Genomic DNA, 25,899 nt, shown 5'->3' with positions numbered 1-25,899 from the left:
TATAAGAAAATTTTTAAATGTTTTTATTATATATTTAATGTGATTTTTAAATATATTTTAATAATATAAAATTAAAAAAAAGAACTAAGAAACAAAAATTGTTATCAAATATTTATTATTCATTATAATTAATTTTCACATATACGTTAATCATATTAGGTAATTTCGTAGCTTTTATTTAAGGAAAGTGCAAAACATTTTTTGGTACGTTATTTATCAATTCGGTAGTTAGTTTAGCAAAAAGTGTAATATAAGTTAAGATGGACCAACCTATTTTTCTAGGAATAGTATATTTTGTATAGTTATTTATTAAATAGGAATTTATAATCATACGGTTCTATGATCGTTCACATCGTTTTATAACAAAATATTTAAATCATCGATAACAAAATTTTCAATCTGAAATCTTTAATAAGTTTATAATTTATAAATGTTCTTGAAAATTCATTGAAAGTTTTAATATTAAAATATTTATGTAATCTTATGGTATATAGTGTTTAATATATATATATATATATATATATATATATTTATTTTATTATTAAATGATATTTTTTGCTCATATGGTTTTAAAATCATGTGTTTCTTCTTATAATAAAAATGTTAAACTATTGATCATTAATTTTTAACATAATAATTTTAATAGTTTTAGTCATTTATTGTCGTTTTTAAAAATTCAAAATATAACATATACGAAAAAATCTAAATTTTATTTTTATAGCTAATTTGATTGTTTAATTTATTTTAATAATATAAAATTAAACAAAAAGTGATGGAGGAGATATACATTGTTATCAAATCTTTATTATTAAAATCATTAATTGTCATATATATATTAGTCATTTATGGTAATTCCGTAGGTTTTATTTAAGGAAAGAAAATATCATATCATATCATTATATCATATAGTTTGACCAACTTATGTATCTAACAACATATAAAAATCGAATGTGGACCTACTTATTTTTCAATTGAATGTAATTGACTACCTAATTGAGTGCCACCTATGCATTGGGGCCTCTTTTAATTAATACAAAATTGAGGTTACATCTTTTCAAATGTTCCTCAATTAATATATAAGGGATCTGATCCATTGGCTTTGGTTAATGATTCATACAATTTGGACCGCCAAGTACATTCTCGATTAAATAAAATCATCCATTTTCTTTTTATTTTGTTCTTTTTGTCAACTTCCTAAGTTTATTAATTTGATTGTTAAAAGATTATACAAATACATGTATAAGATTTAGATTTTTATTTCCTATAGCCATAGATAAAAATTTCCTATTTGCACTGGTATATTTTAATTGCGAGCTTTAATATGTAACATTATTTTTCATATTTAGCGCCAAATTTGTAAAGAAGAGCTTATCACAGATTTACAAACATGGCATACACTAGAAAAATCTATAAACTCTCGATTAAATTAATAAACATAATAAACTAATAATTTTTATGTATGTACACTTTTATGTACAAACAAACCATTATATTTTTCATTTTATATTCTCAATGAAACTGTCTTTATAATTTATTAAAAATTTAATATATTTGATAAGATTTAGTAAAATTAAATCTAAAAACATATTTAAATTCTATGAAACATATATTATATACATAAACTAATTTAATCAAACCAATATAACGTTGAATTACAAAAAAAATTAATTAACGTATTTATACTAAAATCAAATATATTTTATTTAAAAAATATATTTGTTGAAAACAAAAAAAAACAAAAAAAAATATTTTTTGTAAATTAATAAATCTCTAAATTAATAAAATACCATAATTCGAATATTATTAATTTATACATTTTTACTGTATATCATCATATTAATAGCATAAAACTTGGACTGACTAATAAATATTGGAAGAATATCTTTTTAACTAATTGAGTTAACGCCTCTCAATTGGATTGGACTTCCAATGATTATTTATCATTATTTGAAATTTTAATTATGAATCACTCAGTAATGACTATTTTCATCACAACTACATCAACATAAGGCTTCATCGTTTCCACATTTTTTTTTATAATTCATCATTTCCACATGACTACAGAAAGTTTATATATCGTTCGTAGGACAAATGATATAATAATGTTGTGCTTGGCAGAGTCAGAAATTTAAAATACATAATCTGGAAACTTAATTAGAAAACAAGTTAAGGATACAATGACCAATGCTAGAAGAATATAAACAATAACTGTACAAGATCAAAATTTCAAAGATAAATTATATGATGAATTAGGTGTTACATGATAAATTATAAAAATACAAAGATAAAAATAACATGTCGGTATACCATTTGAAAACATATGCAACACCTTATATACCAATATAAACAAACAAAAATGTTGTTTTATGATTTAAAGAACAGTTGTTATGTTATTTTTCTTCAAAGAAATGAGAAAATTTAATTTATAAAAATTAACAAATCAAAAACTAGATCACACGAAGGAAAAACACATATTATATTAAATTGATAGCTCACAATTATATCTCCAAGATACAACACAACCAAAGAGCCATCACAATCTCACAAATATCCTCGATTACACAACAAATATTTAAAACATAACCAAAAAACTAAACGTACAATACTACAAAGTAACACAAACAACAACAAAAAAGCCATTTAAAAAAAACATCTAAAATATTACTCCCTCCGTCGTTTTATATAAGTCGTTTTACAGCTATGCACGTAGATTAAGAAAATCATTAATTTCTTATATTTTCTAAACAAAAAATCATTAATTATTTACTTAACCACAATTCAATCAATAAAAAAATAGAAGATATATTATCATTGGCCATACAACATTAGTTATTAATAAATTTTACATAGAAAACCGACATATAATTTGGAACAAAAAAATTTCTCTAAAATGACTTATATAAAAAAACGGAGGGAGTATACAATTACTTCTATCATACAATGCAACATGAATAAACAACCAAGAGAATACGATTTCCAACCAAATAAAATATTTCATAAATACAAAAAGTTAAAGGAATCCATTTATTAAATGATGTATCTCATGGATTTTTCCCATTTTAATGGTCGTGAAACTCAAATTTAGAAAAAATAAGAAATTTCTTGAAAATCACAACAAAAGTTAACACATAACTAAAACTAAAATTACAAAATAGCTGTTAAAAAAATAAAAAACATTGTGCGAAGCGTAGAATTTTTTCAAATAATCACAAAAGTTATGATATAAAGCACAACTATAAATTTATTGATTCCAATCAAATATTTAAATCTATCCACTTTCAGTTTTCAATGAAGTAAGATAACTTCTAAATCAAAACTCATATATTACTGATATCTTTAAATATAAAACACAAAAAAAACTACAGAAAGAGAAAATAAAGAAAGTATAAATCAAATGAAAAATACATAAAGAATATACAATTTAACGTACCATGAGATTCACCATCCCAACTCCAGCTTCTTTATTCACGAGAATAGCCAATACGTCATGACAGCCAGCAACAATATAACATAACTGCTGATTTTAATTTTACTCTTCCCATCACGTACAATAATTCCAACACAATTGTAAGACTAGATATCAACCTTATCATCACCAATTTGAGAAAACTATTAGGCATCCGATGACAGAACAAAAATACAATACATGCACTATACGCTTCAGAAATTACAACTATAGAAACAACCTATGCTCTCCTACTTGCGGTCATAATTTTCATTTTTACTTCATTAATGAATGGGTTTGTAGAAACATAAGCTATCCACTATGCAGGAAAACACATCTATGATTTCAGACATCTTTACAATATAGAAAAGGGGTTGTAAGTTTAAAAAAATCATAATTGTATTTTTTTCTTCCTTTAAACCGTTTACTAATTCTATTGTCTCCTAAGAATAAACAATTCTAATAACTTATACCTAGCTTAGATCATACTCCTTTTGTTTTTATATATAAGTAGTTTAGGTAAAAAAAGTTTAGTACTGACACAAAATATATCAACTCAAAATAATTCCTTATAAAAAAATAAAATATATTTACAAAAGGAATATAACAAGAAAAATATTTTAAAAATATAGACAACCCGCGCGTAGCGCGGGCACACCACTAGTATATATATATATTATTCACTTTTGGTAATTTCGTAGATTATATTTAAGGAAAGAAGAAAAATAATAATTGTGGTTTGTGAATTAATTTCATGGTTAGTTTAATGAAAAGTATATAATATATGTTTAGTGGACCAACATAATTCTGTAGAGACTTTAAGAGTTCTAGTGATAACACGGAAAAAATGGCTTATTTCAACATGAACTTTACCCGTTGTGCCTATTCCTTTTCGAACTTTGTAATAGTGCGTACTCCATACTGAACTAAATAAAAATTTAAATATACTACATGAACATTAATGCATCATGCATTTTCATTACCGAACTTTTAATAGTGCATATTCCATACCGAACTAAAAAAAATTCAAAAATACTACATGAACTCTTAGAATTGTGCTTCTATATATATATTGATCGTCAAAGGTGTTAGTCATCCGCTAGTTTATCAAAACGACATTGTTTTGGACGAATTCTTTAAAATTAAAAATTAAAAATACTACATGAACTCTCAAAATCGTGCTTATATATATTGACCGTCAAAGGTGTTAGTCATCCATTAATTTATCAAAACGCGTTATCTTGGATAAATTCTGTAAAGTTAAAATTTGTTTTTTGGGAAATTCAAACTCTCACACTGGTGGACAAGTATAAAGTAAATATATGAATTAGTAATAAATAATTTAAACTTATAAAATAATAAGTTTTAAAGGTAAATTTATTAACATAAGTAATCATAGATTTATTTGATAAAACTAAAACAATAAAAATTTGATAACATTTATTTGATTAAACTAAAAAGTATATACTCCCTCTGTTCCTAAAAGAAAAATTTTCTAGAGTATTCACACATATTAAGAAAACAATTAACTTTTTACAATTGAATGTATTATTTATTTTACTATACATTTTCCAATAAATATCAACCAATAGTATTCAATCAATTCAGATATTTTCAATTAATGTTTCTTAAAAGTATACAACTTTCCAACATTAACTACTAAAAGTACCTTAAAATTTTGAAAATCTATTATTTTGAAACAAAAAATAAATCTAGAAAATCCTACTTTCAGGAACAGAGGGAGTATAAGTTAATGTTTACACGATTTATAAAAGAAAGTTATTTTGGTTTATAGATGTTATCCAAAATGACGTTGTTTTGATAAATTAACAGATGACGAACACCTTTGACGGTCAATATATATAGAAGCAAAAATTTAAGAGTTTATGTAGTATTTTTGAATTTTTGTTTAGTTCGGTATAGAATATATACTACTAAAACTTCGGAAATGAAAAGGCACGATACATTAAAGCTCATGTAGTATATTTAAATTTTTGCTTAGTTAAGTATGAAATATGCACTACTACAAAGTTCGAAAAAGAATAGATATGAAGGACAAAGTTCATGTTGAAATATGCCATTTTTCTAGTGTCATAGCTAAAATGTTGTAATGCTTCTATTTTAATATATAAGAGATAATATAGTTAAAGTACAAATATTAATGTAGATTAAAGTATATATACACACAAAATAACAAAAATTCCTAGACTTTACAATTTTCAATTTGAAAAATATTAAATCATTTTTATTTCTAAAATATAACTTTTAAAAATTTAGATATAAAATTTGGTATATATACTTTTACGTGATAAAATAAAATATTAAAAGTTAACTAATATTTATATTATTTTACAATATAGTGGAACGAGTTACGATTGATATTTTATGACTATTAATTTTTACAGGTTATGTCATTAATCATGCATAATATTAAGTAAATATGAGACAGAAGAAATATATTAATTCATTTATATTGAAAAAATTATTAAAAATTTAACCACATGTTAAAGATATGTTACTCCGTTTCAATTTTAGTTTGTTAAAAATAAAGTAATACCAATACGAGATACACCAAATAAATGAAGATGAATGTGTTGGTAAGGATGACAAAATAAAATAAAAAACCGTGTGGGTAAATTTGTAAAGTTTAATCCCTTTGTCACTATCATCTATTGAAACAACTTAATAGCGTATCTGGTCTTTGGGATGTCCTCCCTGAGTATATTCCACTTCTTTACTCTCTTTGTCCTGGTCTTACATCGTTGAACTTGAGCTATGCTACTGTCCAAATGCTTGATCTTGTCGAGCTTCTTAGTCAATGCTCGAAACTGCAGAAGCTATGGTTGTGTACCATGCATTTGATTGTTCCACGTTTCGACGCTATGTTGGTTTCATACTACTAAATAAGACGTCTCTCAGGTAATGGACTTAATAGAGGACAAAGGTCTCAAAGTTATTGCCTCGTGTTGTGTAAGGAACTGCGAGAAAAAAAAAGGAACTGCGAAATTAAGGGTGTTTCCATCTGGAGCAGATAGTTGATGAAACAAATATAGCTCGCTCTGAGGGAACAAGGTCTGGTCTCTGTGTCTGAAAGCTGTCCAAATCTTGAATCTGTTATCTACTTTAGTGTCCAGTTTACAAAAGCAGCTTTAGTTACCACTTCAGTGTGATGGAGCCATTAACACAGCAGCCACTTGATGAAGGATTCAAAGCCATAGTTCAGAGATGCAAGGATCTTCAACTGACAAGGCCTTTGAATACATTGGGATACATGCCAAGAAGCTTGGTATGCTATCAATAGCATCTGCTTGGGACAGTGATTTGATGCTTCATCACTCGTTGTCAGGCTGTGAGAATTAAAAGAAGCTTGAGATAAGGAATTGCCCATTGGGGAGCACTGCCCTACTGGAGATTCATCTTCCATATGTTCTTCCTCTTCATATTGTTTTCACTAAGATGTTAGAATCACATCTGCGATAGAAGCATTTCACAGCATGTCTGTGAGTTAAAGTTTGGAATCCAAAGAAGCAGCTAAAATCATTGAGATAAACAGTAAGCAAACACCAATGTGCTGATACTTGCAAAGACTATCCAAAAACTACAAAAGTTTACCTCAAACCAACACAAGAAGCAAAATTTGAAGCAGTAGTAATGTCTTTGGCAAGAAGGACATAAAAAAGCAAGGATTACAGTGTATCAACATGAGCTGGTCATGTGGTTCTTTCCATCGTTTTCAGCAGACTTCTTGATAGATTCAAGAAGATGCTCTATTCTGTATTTCATTACAGGCTGACCATGTCGAGTCTTCCTCATCATTTTCCCTTTTGCTGCTTTCCTCCGGGACTCGGCCTCTTCTTTGGCTTGTTTCTTGGCCTGAAATGCCTCCTCCCTCTCCCTCCTCGCTTTTTCCATCTCTTCTCGTGTCTGCTTGTACACCTCCTCTACACCGATTCTCTTGTGAGATTTACCCTTATTAGCCACCTTACTACTACTCTCTCCAGTCTCATCCTCTTCATGAAAGCTCTGCATCTTCATCTCATCCTTTTCATGAGAGTTCTGCTGCTTCAGCGACTTCCTAAACTTGCTCACATGCTTGGCATTCTTGTAGAATTCTTTTTGCTTTTCTGAAAAGAGAAAAGTTAGCGCAAGTAATAAACATTACTTCAAGCCTAGTCTGAGGAACTCCAAACAGTTATCTTATTTTTTTTCTTTTTCTTTCCAAACAGTTATCTTCTAATGCTTAACATCACAAACATAGCCATCATATCATCATTCTAAAGCTAACGTTCCTCCTAATCCTCAAAGCAGCTAACTCTATCACAAGATTATGATAAAATAAAAAAAGATCTCTTACTGATGACAGCAGGGTTGTAGTGACTGTTCTTCGACTTCAAGTTAGCAAAAGTTTGGAGTGAAAGACCACCGCCTCCCAACCTCTTCATGTTCTTGTTCCTCTTCGTCTCGCTCTTCCTCGTATCAGTGTCATGTTCATCTCTTTGATGAAAGTTCTTCATCTTCGCGTGATTCTCCACAAAAGAGATTACGAACCCTAATTTGTAACCTGCGGCGAGTCTGGAGTCTTCTGAATTGGGGGAACTTGGATCTAAGTATAATTACAGCACTACCCTTGTTTCTTTTTATTTTTGAGAGAGCTACATTATTAACTTATAATTACGGAATGCCCCCACAATATTTTACAATTAGGATTTGTCGTATTGGGCTAATCCCATGTTACACCATCTCCATTCTCCAAAGTATTCGGCTCTAGACCGTTGACCATAAAGGAATATAAAAAATATGAAGAAAATAAATGAAAAGGAATAAAATAAAAAGAAAATCTATTCATTTTTTAATTTGATAAGAAATAAAGGAAATATCAGGATAGCACTAAAAAAGTTTTTATCACAAATATAGATTTTAAGAATCAAAATGACCAAAATATTTCATTAAAAAGATAAATATACACTTATACCCATAGGGTTAACTAATCCAAACCTTAGGGTTTAGAGTCAAGAGGTGGGGATTTAGGTTTGAGGTTTAAAATTTTATAAAATAAAAAATAAATATTAAAAATTTGAAAATAAAAATTTTAAAAATAGTTTCAAAAAGTATTTTCCAAAATTTGAAAAAAAAATTTAAAAACATTTTCGAAAAACAAAATTTCAAAAATAAAATTATAAAAAAGTTAGAATTTGAAAACATATAATCTAAAACTATAAAAAAAGTTATTTTTTTTATTTTTTATTTTTTTTTAGTTTTTTATATATCTAGGGTATTAGTGTCTTTTTACCTATTAAATGAAACATTTTGGTCATTTTCCTCCTTGTGGTATATTTTTGTGACCAAAACTTAAAAATGGTCTATTTATGAGAATTTCTCAAGAAATAATTGTAGTCTATTATTCCTTAAATTTTAAAGAATATTAAGGAATGATAAGGAACAAATATTTCTTGTAAATGGTGTACATTGGAAGGAATGATAAGGAATTCACTATTCCCACTCTTCCCTTCATCTATTCTTACTTCAAAAATAGAGAAATTTTATAATAGAGATAAGTTAACTTCAATGTATTTCTCTAAAATAAAGATCTCTACATATAGAGCAAAATATAGAGAAATGCTATTTTTTACTTTATAAATAGAGGAAAAAATAGCGATCTCTATTTTAGAGGCAAAAATAGAAATGAGTTTGAGTCTGGCCTACAACTGACTTGCTTTCAGACTTACTGCTTCTTCTCCACATTCTTAGCAGTTGATGCAGTAATTTGCCTTTTGCCTCTAGATGATATTATTGGGGTAAAAAAAGAGGTGGAGTTTGATGCTTTTAGAGGTCAGATTTTTGGTAAATTAGAATCATAACTGTCGAGAAAAAAAAAACATTTTCTGAAAATCTTGAATGTTTCCTAGGCATGGGCATTTTACCTGGACCCGAAAAACCCGAACCGAAACCGATCTCATACTATCCGACCTGAAATTTTATAATTAAGTACCTATTGGATCCAAAAATTTTCTATCCAAAAAAAAAAACTAAACCGAAGACCTGAATAGACCTGGATCCGAAAAGAACCAACCCGAATAAATCCGATCTGATAAGAACCGATTCATTCCCAACTTAAAAACATGAATATCCAAAATTATTATTTTTTAATTCTATTTTCTATATTTTATTTTATTGTCTAGTTGAAATATTTTTTTGTTATTATTTTTGTAGCATTTTCAAGTAATATGTTTAAATATAAACTTTAGAGGTTAAAAATGTTTTATTTACATTATTAAATTTTTAAGTTATTTTTAAAAAATTTAAATATATATGACAAATTTCGATTAAATTTGATAGGGTTTGAGTATTTTATGTCCTTTCATATCCTAAATACCCAATCCGGACATGATATGAACCCGAAAATTATGGGTATTTAAATGTATTTTAATTATAGACCCAAACCCGAACCAAAAATTTACAAGTACCTATTTGGATCTAAATGTTTAGGACCCGAAAACCCCGGACCCGAGAGAAAACGATCCAAACCTGATCCGAAGACCCGAACGCCTATGCCTAATGTTTCCCTTCATTTTATAAAAGTTCTTAACTTTTAAAAGTGAAAAACTAAGGTGTGGCAAAAAAACTGGAACCAAACCAAATCAGCTGATCCAAACCAAACCAAAAGTGTATGTTCTTAAAAATTACAGGGTTGTGAATCAGCTAAGGAGGCTTGGGATATACTACAAAATGCGTTTGAGGGTACTGCGAATGTTAGGAGGATAAGATTGGACTTGCTTGCATCACAGTTTGAAGACATAAGGATGAGTGACGATGAGAAGATAGGAGAATTATGTGCAAAGCTTAGCTCCATAGCCAATGAAACACAAGTTTTAGGTAAAAAATACGAAGATGCAAAATTAGTGAAAAAACTTTTGCAATGTTTACCTACTAAGTTTGCAGCACATAAAGCAGCAATAAACTTGACGATGAACACTGATGAACTCAAGTTTGCTGAGGTAGTGGGGATATTAAAGGCTGAAGAGATGGAATTGGAATCTAAGTTTTCAAAGCCTGCTCAAGACTCTAGAGTTACAGTTGATGAAGACATCCAAAAAGCTCAAAAACTTGAAGAATCTATTCACCTGATGATTCAGAAACTTGAAGAAACCATGAATCTTTTGGATAAGATGTCCAACGACAGACTGCCTAGAGAAGAAGAAAGACATAACATGCAGGGAGGGGTGTGTTTTAATTGTCATGATATTGGACATGTTAAAACAGATTGTCCATCATTCAAGAGAAAAGAAATCAAGTGTAATGGATGTAATGGTTATGGGCACATAAAATTAGAGTGTGTGAATACAAAGAAGATGAAGATGATGAGAAGTTGCAGTGATAAGAAGCCAGAGAGAAAAGAAGATGCTCTAAATTTTGTGGCTCTTCATGGAGTTATGGGGTCTGAAAAAGACATCACTAAAGGTGAATTTCATGCGTCATGTGTCTCACACACCAATTCTGATGCGTCACACAGTGATACATAAAGTGATCTACATGCGGATCTTGCAGCTGAGTGCCAGGTTCTCTTTGGTAAGTTTGCAGAACTCAGTCACGAAAACTTGCAACTCATCAAGGATAAAGCTATGTTAAAAGCTCAAGTCAACATCCTAGAGATGGAACAAATTGACACTAAGGGTGAATCAAAGTGTAGGATGACAGGGACTGATGAGGACGATGAGCTTCAATCTATTAAGAGAGTTATCGCAGAGCAGAACCGAGTTCAACAAGAGTCTGAAATAAAGTTTCATCAGATGAAACAGATGTTGAATCAAGAACTAGAGAAGACTCAACTTCTGGAAAGACACCTTACTGAGAACTACAAGAAAATAAGAATGTTGAACACTGGATCAGCAAGTCTGGATCATATCTTGTCAATAGGGCAGTCTCCAAAAATTAATTGGGGTTTGGGTTATCAAGGATCGACTTCACAAGATTATGACGAGACGGAGGAATAAGGTTCATAAAAGATGAAGTAAAATCAGATGACAAACCAACAGCTGAAGAAAAATCAGGATCAGTGACAAAGACTAAAGAGAATCAAAACACAGCTTGTGGGAATGGAGGCTTGTTCTGTAGAAAAGGAGGTCGTCATGGAACTAGTTCTCACACGGCTGACAAGAATGAAGAAATCAAGTTTGTAAAACGCTCAGTCCCACCTGTTTCAGCTGTACGAAAGGATGAAACTCAAGTAAAGATTGTGATTCCAAAGATACAAGATATAAAAGTTGTTACTAATCGAAGGAATGGCTGTCACTTTTGTGGTAAGATTGGACATAGTGTTGCTTTCTGTTATTCTCAGAGAAACCAGATTGAGCGAGCTTGGAGGATGGACCTTTGTTATGTGGAACCTAGAAGGTATGGACAGGTATGGATAGCTAAAAATGATCTGTATCCCAAGTTTACGAAAGGTGTGTCACACGAGCATACCAATGTGTCATACACTCGAATGGTTGAATGTATGATGCATATTGTGCTTAGAGGTTATTGAGCTTGAGTTGTAAAACTCAATGAAAAAGGGGGAGAATGTAAGCTCAAGAACTTGGAGTTTGATAGGTTGCTGCAGTGGTGGAGTTTTGGTTCGTGTACATGTGTTACACATGGAGAGTAATGTGTGACACATGCTTCGGAGAATAAAAAAAGAAACGTCAAGCTGCGATGATGTGTGATATTTTCATATGCTTGGTTGACGAAATAAGCATTAAAGAAATGTTATTAGATCACAAATTGGAAGATTTAGTGAGGCTAAAATGTAGAAAATATTATATTAGATAATAGGAAAAGATTATTTGATATATATTGTGGCTTTACCTAAGATTAGAGTTAGAGCTTTCATATTGTAATTCTCAGAGAGAAACACAAAGGGTTTTGGGGTTTCATAGCTGAGTGAATTGGTAGACTTGATCAACAGGTGTTGAGTCAAGCAAGTTGGGTGTGTTAGAAATCGATCTGTGTCGAGTTGTGTAATTCAGATCAAACAAGTCTGTAAGAGATTGTGTAAATGATTTCTAATAAAAGATATACGAGTTCTTGGAATTACTTTGTGCCTTGTGTTTTCGCTGTATCTCGATTTTACAAAACCCATTACGAAAGAAGAAGTAAATGTGGTGAAAGCTCAGTTCAGAGAGATAAACGTTCGTCCGGCAAAAAAGTGGTGGAGGCCAAGGTGCGGAAGAAGTGAGCCGCGGCAAAAAGATCGGTGAGGAAGAAGGCAAACACAATATCTGACACGCGGATATATCAAACAGTGGCGGAACTACAGCATGGGTAGAGGGGGGGGGGGGGGGGGGGGCAGCTGCCCACCATAAATTTTAAAATTCGTGTATTTTTGTGCTGATTTTTTATAATCCCCCGGTTGAAAATTCAAAATTATAAATATATTACAGTGTTTTATAGTTCTGCCTCGGACAATAATTATTTCTAGATCCGCCACTGATATCAAACCATTCAAAGGACGGATGATAGACAAGTTGTACAAGAAAGCAGTAAAGACAAGGAAGCCTAAGAAAGTTGTTGTGTCTAGAAAAGGAGTTGGTGTCAAGGTTGGGAAAGGTCAGAAGAGAGTGGATAAGAGGATGAAAAGTGATGCTAGGAAAGCGCGGACGAGGCAAGCCTGGTAGGAACGGGAAGAAGAGTGTCTAGAAAAGACAAATGTTTCGTAAAAAAGTTTTTTTTGTTATCAACTGTAAGACTTATTGAAGTGGTGTTTTTAATTAATAAGATTCGTATTTGTGCTTTGATTAAGAAAGAAAAAGAAACAAACTTGAGAGGGTTGCTTGGGAAAGTTAGAAAATGAAAATACAAGAGATCTTGCTACAGATCAACATGCAAGTCAAGACATATTTTTGTAGCCACATGTCATCACCACAATCATTCTTAGAATCCTTAAAAAAATATGTTGATCCATATAAATATATAATAAGTTTTTTATTAAACTAACCATAAATTAATCATAAATGTTCTTCATTGTTTCATAAAATAAAAATCACAGAATTACATAATGTGGCTAAAGTATATATGACAATTAATGATTTTGAATAATAAATATTTGATAAAAATCAGTCTATTCTCTATCATTTTTAATTTATTTTAAAATAAATTAAACAACCACATTAACTATATAATCAAAATTTAATTTTTTTCGTATATGTTATATTTTGAATTTTAAAAAACGAATATAAATGACTAAAATTGTTAAAAATCTCACACTGAAAATTTTGTGATCCATGGTTTAAAATTTATGTTATAACAAGATACAAATGATTACAAAATTACATAAGTAGGAAGTCTCATTTAATAGATATTATATATATGCATATTAAGATTTTAAAAAAATAAATTATATACCATATAAAATACATAAGTATTTTAATTTAGAATTTGATTTGAAATTTTTTTGATAAACATTTTGAACAATTTTTGACAGTTTAATATTTAGATTTTAAACTTTGCATTGAATGTTTTTAAAATTATAAATTACTAAAACTATTAAACATCCCATAAATTTTTTATTGTTATCATTGATTTAAAATTTTTGTTACAAATAAATACAAACGATCAAAAATAATATGAGTATAAAATATTTTTTAACAGAAGTCAATATTAAAAATGTACTATATATCTATGTTATTATCATTTAAACTTAATTTTATAACATATAAAATAGAAAAAAAGTGTTGTCTGAATAAATAAAATTTATTTAAGTATTTCTATCAATTTAATTATATACGTAATAGATACTAAATTTTTAATTATTCATTATTTCATAATATGTAAAAAATATATAATATTTAAAAATAATTTATGTATATTATTCATCCCGCGCAAGGCGCGGATCTTAACCTAGTATATATAATATTTGTGAATTGGATAATGAAAATAGGGTTTTCTAATTTGAAATGTAGCTGACTACAAAGGGATAACAAATAGAGAGAGAGCATGGGTAGACGGAAATACGGTGGCAAAGAGAAGGACAATAAAAAAAAGTTAGGGGCGTTCCGAGAATTGAACTCGGGACCTCTCGCACCCTAAGCGAGAATCATACCACTAGACCAAACGCCCTTGTTGATACTTTTACTAATACTTAAAAAGACAGAATGCATAAAATATGATGGATTGCGCTTTTCAAAACAAGTCTGATATATTTTCTCCTCTCATCCCCCTTCCTCTGAATTCTGATCATAGTGAGTACGGATTCCAACTATCTGTTCACAGTATTGTAGATTTGAGATGATAGATTCATATTTTAGGTGACGGATGAACAAACTTTCCCGGCTTGAGATATTGGATATATGGAAATTCAAGATACAGAGCGCCAATTGATGAATCCATGTTGCTGATTGATGATGATAGATCCATGGCCAATCCCATCAGTCCAACCATGATGAGATAGTGATCAGTCTGATGATGTTACAGACCATGATAACGGGGTAAAGAAAGGCGAGTTAACTTCTACAATGACAGAGTTATCTGCCGAATAATTATCATGCTAAGGAACACATGTGTGGCATTATCATCTCTACCTTTGTAATCGGTTATGTCTCCTAAGATCCTAGCCTTAATTGCTTCTTGTAACACATGCCTTCTCAACTTATGTGAATGGAAGCCGTTCCAGGCCAAAAGATCACATCTTACGCAAAGGCATCCCGTCCCCCTCCTAGGAAAAAGTTTGAGGTGCTATAGCTCAGCTATGTGGGACAAGACAAGCCTTTTCATGTCAATCAATGAGTTTGGATTGAAAAATTAATGGCACAAGTCATTGTTGCAGGGATCGTCTCTTCTAAATTGTAGGCAAAAGAAACACAAATTTTAAAGCAACACATCCACTTGGTTGGTTCAAGACTTCAAACAATGAATGAAGCCATTTGATCAAGTCTTTCATAAATCTTACCTGTTTGTTTTAAGAGACCACAACAAGTCAATACTTTTAGCTCTCAATCATTCTACACAAAAATTGAATCTATCACATGAGAGTTATGCATTACTTCTAAACATCTTCACATGTATTGGATTTTGTACTATATTAAACAAGAGGATAAAAATGACACATCAGACCTAAACTCTACTCATGGCTTTCAGGAGACTCAGCACCCGGGTTTGGATTGTTGAAGCAGCAGCTGGATTTGTAGGATACGGAGGAGGAGGCGGAGGAAGAGGAAGTCCATTATAATTGGGTGGTGGTCCACCACCTTGACCTGGTATTGGAGCCATTCCTGGTGGCCTCAGCATACCGTTCTGTGGAGGTGGAGGTAGAGGAGCACCAGGCGGTGCCATCATCTGTGGTACTCCCGGAGGAGGCATGTAACCTGGCAGAAGTACAAAGGATTACATGTCAATTCAAAAAACAACTGAATGCAAAGAAGAACTGAAACATCTAGATATGAAACAACATGATTCTAAAAAATGGATTCTTCACTAAACCTATTACATAATAGTCATCATGATACATGCTTCTCGACCCACCTATATAGATGCAGTTCTTCACTAAACTTATTTCTCATCACTAGTCTTTTCTAAGTATTACTTGCTACGATAGTGTTACTTCCTAAACCAAGCAAGTTGTTAACAGAAACTACCTTGAGCAGGCATCATGGGTCTAGGCAGGAGAGGAGGTCGCATCCCCATAGGCATAGTTCCAGGTGGTGGCATCATAGGAAGGCGAGGTCTAGCGAGCATATGCTGCTGATTAAACACACCACCAACTTGGCCAAGATGCTCTTTAATCCTCTGATCAATCAGACTTTGGGTTTGTTGTTCCTCAAATTGGTGATAGTATATTCTCACATTCGCCTGAAGAGCATAATCAAAACTTTATTAAAAGAACATACACCAAGCAAAAACATAAAAACATTATGGATTGATTGTTTATATAACCTTGTGTTTGTAACCAGCATTGTGCTGCTTCCTCACCGATGGCTGAAAAATATAAATAAAAATACAAACTTGAGCTAATAATAACACCATTTAACAAAGAAAAATAATCTTCACCACAAAACAGAAGCTTGATTCCTAGTAACAATTAAGTAGCCGAGCCAAGCCAAATGCAAGAATCGAACCAATGTACCAGGTGAATAACCCTACTGCTTTTAAATCGGAAACCTAAAGGTAGGTTAAGAAGACTTATGGAATCGTGCGTGAGATAAGTATCGCAATAATCACAGTAATACCTGCGAAAAAAGTCAAGTAATCAAAACCAAAAACGAACTACATGTATGGAGATCTCGAACCCTATACCTCGGCATCGTTCTGAAGATTCCACGAACCTTGCGAGTGAGTGAGAGAGACAGGAACTCGGGGGGAGGTAGGAAGATGATTTGTCAATCCAATGGTACAGATTTATTTAAGATATCTGACGGCTATTATTGACCTGAGAAGTATCTCAATTAAAAAGGGCGCCTGACCCGTTTTGAGACGATGTATATAAAAGAGGATAGATTCCATTTTCCAAGATAATATTTATTTATTTTTAACGATGATCGGAGATACCATTCCATTTGTTTGTTTATTTCAGTTCGAATATTGGTTTAAATCGGTTTAGTTGCAATAAGAAGGAGTTAATTTGGAAATGTGCCTATCGGTTCAAAACTAATAACCGAACATGAACCAAAACCAAAAATTCAGGTAATCGATGACCTATGTGTAGGTTTTTAGCACTAGTAGTGTGATGGATTTTCAAGTTTCCTCTTAGGATAGTCATCTTTGTATAACGTAGCAACAGAATACTTGGTCAGTGCATAAGTCTTGTCTCAACTACTTTGGACATATGATGTGGGATTTTTTTAAAGTTAGGGACTGACAAGATATCACAGAAGAAAGTGGTTGCCCTTCCATCATAATATATTCATCCTAAATGGTTTCTCTCCTTGTTTGTGTTTTCAGATGTATTGAAAGAAGGATTGCAGATGCAGCATGTTGGACAAAGAGCCCTTTAATCGGAATGGTAATAATGTCTTGATGAAACATGTACTGTGTCCTCTTGATGGTAGAGTTTATAACTCTTTGAAATGTTCTTATGTTTCAGACTGGAATCTTTCTTCAACTACTGAAGAATGAAGGGCCTAGGTCTTTGTACTTGGGTTTGACTCCTTCTCTCACTAGATCAGGGTTTTACGGTGGTCTCAGATTGGGACTATACGAACCCACCAAGGTTTCTTTCGATTGGGCGTTTGGGTCTACCACTGTCTTGGTCAAGATAGCATCAGGAGAATTTGCTGGGGCCTTCTCCACTGCATTAACCAACCCGGTTGAAGTTGTCAAGGTAGGTGGAAAACTTAAGAATTTGTTAGATTATGCTGCTCATTCTTAGGTAAGGTTGTCAAGTAACAACCTGCTGGCTTTCTGTTAGGTAAGGTTGCAGATGAATCCAAATGCAGTTCCCATGGCACAAGTGCGGGAAATAGTCTCTATAGGAGGCATAGGAGCTTTGTGGAAAGGATTTGGTCCTGCCATGGTTAGAGCTGCAGCACTAACTGCCTCACAGCTTGCAACATACGACGAAACAAAGCGGGTCATATTTAAGACTAACCTATGATTGATTCAAAAGAAGGTTGCGGCTTTCTAACATTCGAGCACCTAATGTTTTTTGTAACTGCAGATTCTGGTTATACAAACTTCTTTGGAAGAAGGGTTTCATCTTCATTTATGGTAAAAGTTTTACAACCACTGCCCAATTCTACTTTTACACATTCGGGTAACAAAATCAGATAAATGGGCAGAAACTAACTAATCTACCACTTGCTGAATGAAGCTCAAGTGTGGTTGCAGGGGTAGTAAGCACGCTGATAACTGCTTCCATGGACATGATTAAAACCCGCTTGATGATGATGCATCATGATTCCGGAAGCTCCAGAATCTACAAAAACGGGTTTCACTGTGGTTACAAGGTAATGTAATATACATTTTAGTATATACTCTCACTGGGAGTTACTTGTGTTGAACGTTGATGTTCTATATCTATGTTTCATCCTTCAGGTTGTTCGCAAAGAAGGATCTATGGCACTTTACAAAGGGTTAGACAAAAAGATATCATTTCTTGAGGATATATAGAAACAGTTCTTAGTAAAATAAATTAAACGTTTTTTCGCTATTTACGTTCGGCTTGGACCACAAACGATGATCACGTTCATACTCTGCGAGAAGCTAAGATCACTCGTTGGACTTCACACAATGTAGCCACTCGAGGGTTCGGTCCGGTTCAAGTTTAAGTTCTACTCCAATTTTGAAGAAAATAAAATTAAGAGTACGTGAGCTTGTTATTCACCACAAAATTTTAATTATTATTTGTTAATTGTCTTAGGTTTATTTATATTTATCAACCGTCTAATTTTGTGGAATCACAATCTTGTTCACCATTGGAAGCCTTAGAATCAACTTTTATTATAAAGAAAAGATTTCTTGACAAAAAAGAAAATTATAAAGAAAAGGTTAAGTACTTTTTGTTGTTGTTTATATTGTCTTCTTAATAAGATCGGATAGGCACTGAATTCAAATAAAAATATATGCGTAGTGGTTATGTCGAAATCACTTATATGTTTCAAAAGTGTGTCTCTATCACGAAGAATATATTATTTTTTTTGAAACACACACTTTTTTTATAATTGATTACAACTAATTATCCAAACAAAACAATAATTATTAGATTTGTCATGGTGGAAGTTGGTTGTCGACAATGATGTAAACATGCACGTTAAAAACTTGTAGGGCTATTATGTGAAAGACGAAAGATTTCAGGGGTCTATTTGTTGGAAATAGAAGAGAAATTTAATTTTGTGGCGTGGAGAAAGGAGCAAGTTGGAGCTGCTCGAGTCTTTTGTTTTCTGGTCGCGTTGGCGGGACAGTCTGTCATGCAAATGTTTTGTCCCTTAGTTTACGATTTAATCACGGTTTTGCCATTCTTTCTGCTTTGATCTGACCATTTTGCCCTTGGACATTGATGTTTCAGTTGTGATCCTCTTTTACTGAGAGCTACGGTCAAACTCTTTTCGCGCTTATCCATTTACATTAAAAGAATGTTTTTAAAGTGATCTCTTTTTCACTTTTAAAAAGGGACATCTTAACTATAATAATTAAGAATTAAGTAGCCAAGTCTTGAGGAGTTGATTCGTTTAGAGGATACAGCTGCAAATGTTGAAATTTGAGGGCGCAAAGTTCCTGGTTATCAGCTTTAAACAGTGTACCATTTATTTGGTTAGGCATTCATTTTCAGTTTGGTTTCAGTTCGGTACTGATTTTTGGACAATTTCGAATAACACAAATAAAAAGTGATATTTGTTTTTTGGGTTGAATATCAGGTATTCGCGTTATTCGTTTAAAAATATTAGATAATTAAGATAACACATTTTGAGTAATTCAAAATTTTAAGATAATTTATTTTATAAATAGTATTTTAGGATATTTAAATATTTAAAAATAAAACATATGTTTTGCATATTCATGTGCCTATTTGGTTCTTGGTCGGTTTCAGTTTTTGGTTCGATATATATAAGAAACATTCGAATATTTGTGAGCACTGGTTGGATTAAGTTTTGGCTTTGTTAATTTGGTTCTGGTTCAGTTTTCAGTTCTCAATTGATTAACACAACATGTTTTTTTTGCTGGACACTGGAAAACATAGATAAGGTTTTCAAAGGAACTAACATTGATATAAGATTTGAATCGATCAATTTGATTTTATATGTGTTTTACGTAAAATAGTAAAATATGATGATAACTCTAGTTTTAGATGTTAAAAATTATTATGAAGATGATATTGTTTCCTAGTCTTTGCATATTGTTTTTATTTTTTGTTACTTTAAAACTATAAAGATCTTTGGTGAAATGGTGCACACATTTGGTTATATTATTGATTTTTTTTGACAATTTAGAAGTGATTGATTGACTTTTTTATCATTTGGAGATTATAGCTAGGTTGTATTGAAGCATGGTTGAAGGTGGAAACACGCGAAAAAGCATTGAAAACTCGTTTCATGAAAATTTCATCTTGAAAATTCAATAAAAAATTGCGTTTTTGTTTTAAAAACTCACGATTTTGTTTTGAAAATGTGTAAAAGACTTTATTTTAGAGCATATTCTATAAATAATTAATAACAATATGCACACATTTGTTATTTTGATAAGTCAAAAACCCTAATTAATATCATTCCCAATTAGTTAAACTTAAAATTGTGTAAATAAACCAAGTCAATATATATATATATTGCCAAAATGTTTTCAGTTTTTTTTTTTTAATTCAAAATCACGATTCCATCTTTCCACACATTTCGTTTTAGTGTATTTATTTCTACTTCTATGTTACTTAGGATTATAGATACAGTCGTGACATCACATGGACCCCAACCACAAAATAATTATATGGTCATTTTGCAATGAATTAGTGAAAACTAAAAATCAATCCTTATCTAAGGTTGAAGGGCAATCGAACTTGTAACCTTTAGGCCTACTAAATGCTCTTGTAGCCAACTGATCTAGGGAAGATTTGTCAAATAATTGTCCCTTTAAGTACATAAGTTATATCTAAGGTCCCAAGCACATGCTTTACTTGCTTTCATTCAGGCACAACCCTGATTATAGATTTGATTTAATAGTTAATCTAGTCTTAACATTTATTTAAAGAAAGATATTGAAACAAAAGAAAAATATTCAGAAGAAATGATGACATCTTGTTTTACACTTCCTCCGTTTCATAATTTGCATGTTTTACAAAAATAAATTATTACAAAAAGATACATTTTTTGTATTTTTAATGCATATTTTGTTAACTAATAAGAATCAACTGTAAATTTCAAAAAACTTAATTGTACTTATTAAATTTTTATTGGTTTAGATTTACGGAAAAAATAATTAAAAATGCATTTATTAAATATTTTATTAATATGTGTGAAACAGTTAAAATATTCATTATATTGAAAGTGGGAGTATTTAATTCCATTATTCAATTAGAGTTTTGGAAATGTGAGCCTTATACAAAAATACACAGTAGGTTATAAAACTGACAGCTTCCCCTCCATCTTTTAACTAAACAATAGAAGTTGATGTAGGGAAAGAAAGGTAAACAAGTTTGACTACAATTATCTATTTCGAACCAATAAAGGAAACAGAGAGAGAAACAGAAAAAACAACCACACAAACCGGGTAACGGGCAGGGCAATATAGTAAGTTCGGGTTGCAATCTCATAACAAGACAAAAGAATCCCAAGTGTTTTCCTCGCATCATAAAGCTTGGCCTTCCCCTTTGTACAGCTGTCAATGGCAATTATCGTAAATAAGTAGTAACAGAAAGGGTTTAAATTAGGTTGTCAGCATTTTTAGTTTAATTCCAGCTTATCAAAATTCCACCATTTTCTTCCTCTCCTTCATAATTGATTTAAAAAACAAATATTTTTCTTAGAAACAAAAATATTGCAGGGAGAGAGAGAAGGAGAAGACGACAGGAGAGAGAGACGACCATTTTGTCAAATAGAGAGAGAGAGAAGAAGGAGAAGACGGAGACAACAATGGCGGAAGAAAATAGGGAGAAGAATGAAGGAGGAGAAGAAGAAGAGAGCGTTAAGGTTTTCGTGGGACAAATACCGAAACACATGTCGGAATCTCAACTCCTTACATTGTTTCAAGAGTTCGCTGTCGTCGACGAGGTTAACATCATTAAGGACAAGATCACACGCGCCTCTCGAGGTTTATTTCTCATTCTCTCTGTTTCTCTTTCAATGTGATTCGTCGAGATTTATTTGAATTATTTCGAAACCCTAACCTTTGTTTTGGGTCATCCTCGTGATTTAGGATGTTGTTTTGTAATATGTCCATCGAGAGAGGAAGCAGATAAGCTGGTCAATGCTTGTCATAACAAGAAGACATTACCTGGTGTATGTTTTTTTTATTTCTTCTTCCGGGGATTTATTTTGTTAAGATTCTTGAATAAGTATTGATGAAGCTTCTATAATTGAATTTCATATTTATTCAGAGTCAGGTTTTAAGAATCTCGTGAATTGTTTTTAATTTACTATTGTACTTGGTTTTGGGTTTCTGTTTATTTCCAGAATAGGCAAGTTTTGATTTGTATACATGCTTCCAACGAAGCGTTCCCTTTCTGTATTTAGGTGTTTCCCAAATCAGAACCGAGTCTAAGGGTCCGCTTTGTCGGAATCTTCTGTCATTGGTCTGAAATGGTGTCTTCAAACCCAAGAAACTGAAACCAATTAAATATTTCTAGTAAAATTACTAGAAATGGGTCCTTAACCGAAACAGATTATTAGTTTGATCCTTGCTTCTTACGAAAAACCTGAATAATTATTGTCACAAGATGTAATATGTTAATTTGTTTGAAATTATGATGAATCTTGTGACATCATTGGTCTGAAATGATGAATTTTTGTGTTTGTTTTCGCAACATTATTAATTTGTTTTTCTTTTTCTGTGGGCTTTATAGGTAAACTTTGGGATGATAATCAAAGCTTATCGTTCTCTAACGTGCCTTGTTTTTTTTTTAAATAATGTTTCTCAGGCAGCCAGTCTATTGCAAGTAAAGTATGCAGATGGCGAACTGGAAAGGCTAGGTGATGCCGCCATCATCTGTTGTTAGAACTGCTTCTATGTGATTCTTCTTTTATTAATTCTTTTATTCTACAATGCAGAGCACAAGCTTTTTGTCGGTATGCTTCCAAAGAATGTCTCTGAAGCTGAACTTCTATCGTTATTCTCCAAGCACGGCACCATAAAGGATCTACAGATTCTAAGAGGTGCTCAACAAACAAGCAAAGGTTTTAAACCCATTTTCTGTGTTGTCTTCTTCTTTCTGTTTTTTTCTCCGTTGTTTTGATAACCTTTTGTGTGTGTATTTTTTTGTTAGGCTGTGCTTTTCTCAAGTATGAGACAAAAGAACAAGCTGTTTCTGCCATGGAATCCATCAATGGAAAACACAAAATGGAGGTGATTTGCTTTTATTACTTTTTGTTAACTCACCTTTCCTCCTGTGACAGTTTCATCACTTTATTGTTTGATTTCTTCTTAGGGTTCAACTGTTCCTTTAGTTGTCAAATGGGCAGACACAGAAAGGGAGAGACACACAAGGAGACTTCAAAAGGCTCAATCTCACCTCACTCGATTAGCTACCGCTGATCCAACAAACCCCTCATTGTTTGGAGCATTACCCATGAGCTATGCTCCACCATATAATGGATATGGTTACCACGTAAGCGAGCTATAACATATGTTTCATTCAAAATCATAACTTATAAAAGTTCCTCCTTTTCATATTCCACAGCAAGCTCCTGGAACTTATGGCTACATGCTACCACCAATTCAGAACCAAGCTCCATTACCCAATCTAGGTAATAGCAACGCGCTGCAAAGAACCTCACCTGACTCTGTGCCACCTCGCTTGGCCCGTAGGAACTTTCCTTTGCCTCCAGCAAACTACATGGGCTCTGGCTATCCCCCTGTGAGAGGTCTCCCTTATCCATTGGCTTATCCTAGAGGGATTATGAATCCTCGCCCTCTAAGTAGCTCTCCTGGATCCATATCACCTGGCGGGTCAACACCATTAGGAATCGGTTTGAGTTCTGTGGTTCAATCTCAAACCGAAGGTTAGTGTGAAGTACCTTATTCTTTTCTATTCTCTTCTATTTCTTTAGACCTTAAACATTATGTTTGGCTCTTCAGGTCCAGAAGGTGCGAATCTGTTTATCTATAACATACCTCGTGAATATGGGGATCAAGAACTCGCTGCTGCGTTTCAACCTTACGGTATGGTTCTGAGCGCTAAGGTGTTTGTAGACAAAGCCACTGGTGTAAGCAAATGTTTTGGTAAGCTCTGCTCTCTCTTTAGTTTGGTACTAAAGATTGGTCATTGTAAATGGTGAAGTGAATGACTCACAAGTTGTTGTTGGTTGCAGGTTTTGTTAGTTATGACTCACAAGCAGCTGCTCAGAACGCTATTAACATGATGAACGGTCGCCATTTAGGCGGTAAGAAATTGAAAGTCCAGCTTAAGAGAGACGACAACAACAACAACAACAACAACAACAACAACAACAACAACAACAACAACAACAACAACGGCCAACAGAGTAGTTAAACTCATACAACTCTTCTCAACTACAAGAAAAAACAAAAGGTCGGGCTAATGAGTCGACCAAAGAATTGGACCAATCTTGAATAGATGCATGCATCTGTGTATAACTCCAAATCTCTTAAATCAAACCAGAATCTATAACTTCCTCTGCAAATGAATCATCTTTTTTCATTTTTTTTTTTTTTTTTTTTTAATTTCTGCAAATAACAATTTGTAATTTATGCATCATTGAAATTCATGTAGACATTTTATGATTTATTAACATTAAATTCATTGAATTTTCTCTTTAGTTTTTTTTTAATGGTATAATTTGTTGTTTTAAGTAGAGAGATTCACCGTTATCCAAAAAAAAAACACTCTATCTATTCATGCAATTCATTCAATTTATGTTTATGTCTTACTTAATTATGTGTGAGTAGTTTATCAATTTCTTCAGACTTATCTTTTGTTTACCTTCAAACAAAAGATAGAATAATCATATGAAAGAGTTTGTTACAAAAAAAAAAAAAAAAAAATCATATGAAAGAGGTTTGAAAATTGCAGGGATTTACATATCTTTAAAACTACTACCTTCAACTTTGCAATGATGCAAGCTACATTGAATCAATGCCAACTTCAGAAGCATTTCAATGTACTAAATCCTAGCTTAGCAACCATATCATCCAACCCAGAACACAACTATTAGCGCTTGACATACTCCTCTACTGACCTCATTTCTGCAAAGTGTAGGCTAAATATTAGGAGTATCAATCACTAAACACATAGACTCTTACTCAAGCATAGGATTGGGTTTGCGGGTCAACCCGCCCCACTCGACCCGCCAATCCACGGGTTAACTCTTTTTTTTTTTCAAATTTTGACCCGCTCAACCCACAAAGAAATAAACTAATACCCGCATCCGCCCTACTTTATTTTGCAGGTAATCCGCGGGACCTGTGTGTTATATTTTTAATTTAAAAATAATTATTATATTAGTTTTTCTATAAAATAACATATTTATAAATAATTTTTTATATTATTTTAAAAAATAATTATTTCTAAAGAAAATTCATATTTTATTAAAAAATATATATGTTTTTGAAAACAGACTTTTTTTTAATTTTGCGGGTTGGCGGATACCCGCGAATCAAAATCCACCAACTCGCACCCGCTCCGCATAAAATAGTTTTAATCCGCACCCGCAAATCGATTTTTTCAAAACACTCGACCTGCACCAGCCCCACGGCGGGCCAAACGGAATGGGGCCTGCGGGCTATGATTCAAATTTCCAGGCCTATTCAAACAAGGATCTGAATTCACATGTAGTCTTCTGTGATTTATTTCCTCTGTCTTCTATCTTTCTGGATCTTTTTTTTTC

The 25,899-nt window shown here is 32.1% G+C and overlaps 4 protein-coding genes and 1 non-coding gene across 6 annotated transcripts; 2 read left to right on the top strand and 3 right to left on the bottom strand.

Moving 5' to 3' along the window:
• Positions 1-6,970: 6,970 nt before the first annotated feature.
• Positions 6,971-8,056, bottom strand: LOC103868176 (rRNA-processing protein FYV7). Its single transcript, XM_009146274.3, has 2 exons — positions 7,800-8,056; positions 6,971-7,569 (listed from the first exon to the last, which is right to left on the bottom strand). The coding sequence occupies exons 1-2, from the start codon at positions 7,957-7,959 to the stop codon at positions 7,142-7,144; spliced, it is 588 nt and encodes a 195-aa protein (XP_009144522.1). The 5' UTR covers positions 7,960-8,056; the 3' UTR covers positions 6,971-7,141.
• A 6,411-nt stretch (positions 8,057-14,467) lies between these two features.
• TRNAP-AGG lies at positions 14,468-14,539 on the bottom strand. The gene has a single exon. It is a non-coding gene; the product is annotated as a tRNA-Pro (tRNA).
• A 794-nt stretch (positions 14,540-15,333) lies between these two features.
• On the bottom strand, positions 15,334-16,719 carry LOC103868273 (U1 small nuclear ribonucleoprotein C-like). The gene is made up of 5 exons (XM_033284758.1): positions 16,712-16,719; positions 16,602-16,644; positions 16,352-16,393; positions 16,054-16,267; positions 15,334-15,783 (listed from the first exon to the last, which is right to left on the bottom strand). Exons 1-5 carry the CDS (start codon positions 16,717-16,719, stop codon positions 15,533-15,535), a joined length of 558 nt encoding a protein of 185 aa, XP_033140649.1. The 3' UTR covers positions 15,334-15,532.
• A 356-nt stretch (positions 16,720-17,075) lies between these two features.
• On the top strand, positions 17,076-18,523 carry LOC103868274 (mitochondrial substrate carrier family protein ucpB-like). Its single transcript, XM_033285224.1, has 7 exons — positions 17,076-17,098; positions 17,357-17,417; positions 17,499-17,735; positions 17,823-17,984; positions 18,072-18,121; positions 18,225-18,360; positions 18,449-18,523. The coding sequence occupies exons 1-7, from the start codon at positions 17,076-17,078 to the stop codon at positions 18,521-18,523; spliced, it is 744 nt and encodes a 247-aa protein (XP_033141115.1).
• A 3,223-nt stretch (positions 18,524-21,746) lies between these two features.
• On the top strand, positions 21,747-24,827 carry LOC103868177 (RNA-binding protein BRN1). Of its 2 annotated transcripts, none has more exons than XM_018658715.2 (9): positions 21,747-22,147; positions 22,253-22,335; positions 22,974-23,025; positions 23,104-23,208; positions 23,319-23,398; positions 23,481-23,660; positions 23,733-24,054; positions 24,131-24,274; positions 24,364-24,827. In XM_018658715.2, the coding sequence occupies exons 1-9, from the start codon at positions 21,970-21,972 to the stop codon at positions 24,543-24,545; spliced, it is 1,326 nt and encodes a 441-aa protein (XP_018514231.2). In that variant the 5' UTR covers positions 21,747-21,969; the 3' UTR covers positions 24,546-24,827. The 2 variants fall into 2 exon arrangements, with proteins under 2 accessions (XP_018514231.2, XP_009144523.3); XM_009146275.3 differs by having other exon boundaries at positions 21,787-22,147; positions 23,104-23,229.
• Positions 24,828-25,899: the final 1,072 nt, after the last annotated feature.

Source organism: Brassica rapa, chromosome A02, assembly GCF_000309985.2.
Source record: "Brassica rapa cultivar Chiifu-401-42 chromosome A02, CAAS_Brap_v3.01, whole genome shotgun sequence".
Classification (NCBI taxonomy): domain Eukaryota; kingdom Viridiplantae; phylum Streptophyta; class Magnoliopsida; order Brassicales; family Brassicaceae; genus Brassica; species Brassica rapa.
Note: the sequence above shows the minus strand (reverse complement) of the source record. Positions and strands in the feature narration are given on the sequence as shown.

What these genes read in the sequence shown, in the direction of transcription:
- LOC103868274 (XM_033285224.1), top strand. Translation starts at nt 17,076, where the DNA reads ATGAACCAAAACCAAAAATTCAG. An exon ending in ACCCGGTTGAAGTTGTCAAG is followed by an intron (nt 17,736 to 17,822) that starts GTAGGTGGAAAA and finishes GCTTTCTGTTAG; the next exon opens with GTAAGGTTGCAGATGAATCC. An exon ending in GGTTTCACTGTGGTTACAAG is followed by an intron (nt 18,361 to 18,448) that starts GTAATGTAATAT and finishes TTCATCCTTCAG; the next exon opens with GTTGTTCGCAAAGAAGGATC.
- LOC103868273 (XM_033284758.1), bottom strand. An exon ending in CTTATCTCACGCACGATTCC is followed by an intron (nt 16,394 to 16,601) that starts ATAAGTCTTCTT and finishes TATATTTTTCAG; the next exon opens with CCATCGGTGAGGAAGCAGCA. An exon ending in ATGCTGGTTACAAACACAAG is followed by an intron (nt 16,268 to 16,351) that starts GTTATATAAACA and finishes TATGCTCTTCAG; the next exon opens with GCGAATGTGAGAATATACTA.
- LOC103868177 (XM_009146275.3), top strand. Translation starts at nt 21,970, where the DNA reads ATGGCGGAAGAAAATAGGGAGAAGAATGAAGGAGGAGAAGAAGAAGAG. An exon ending in GATCACACGCGCCTCTCGAG is followed by an intron (nt 22,148 to 22,252) that starts GTTTATTTCTCA and finishes CTCGTGATTTAG; the next exon opens with GATGTTGTTTTGTAATATGT. An exon ending in TGCTCAACAAACAAGCAAAG is followed by an intron (nt 23,230 to 23,318) that starts GTTTTAAACCCA and finishes TTTTTTTGTTAG; the next exon opens with GCTGTGCTTTTCTCAAGTAT.
- LOC103868176 (XM_009146274.3), bottom strand. Translation starts at nt 7,959, where the DNA reads ATGAAGAACTTTCATCAAAGAGATGAACATGACACTGATACGAGGAAG. An exon ending in CTACAACCCTGCTGTCATCA is followed by an intron (nt 7,570 to 7,799) that starts GTAAGAGATCTT and finishes TTCTCTTTTCAG; the next exon opens with AAAAGCAAAAAGAATTCTAC.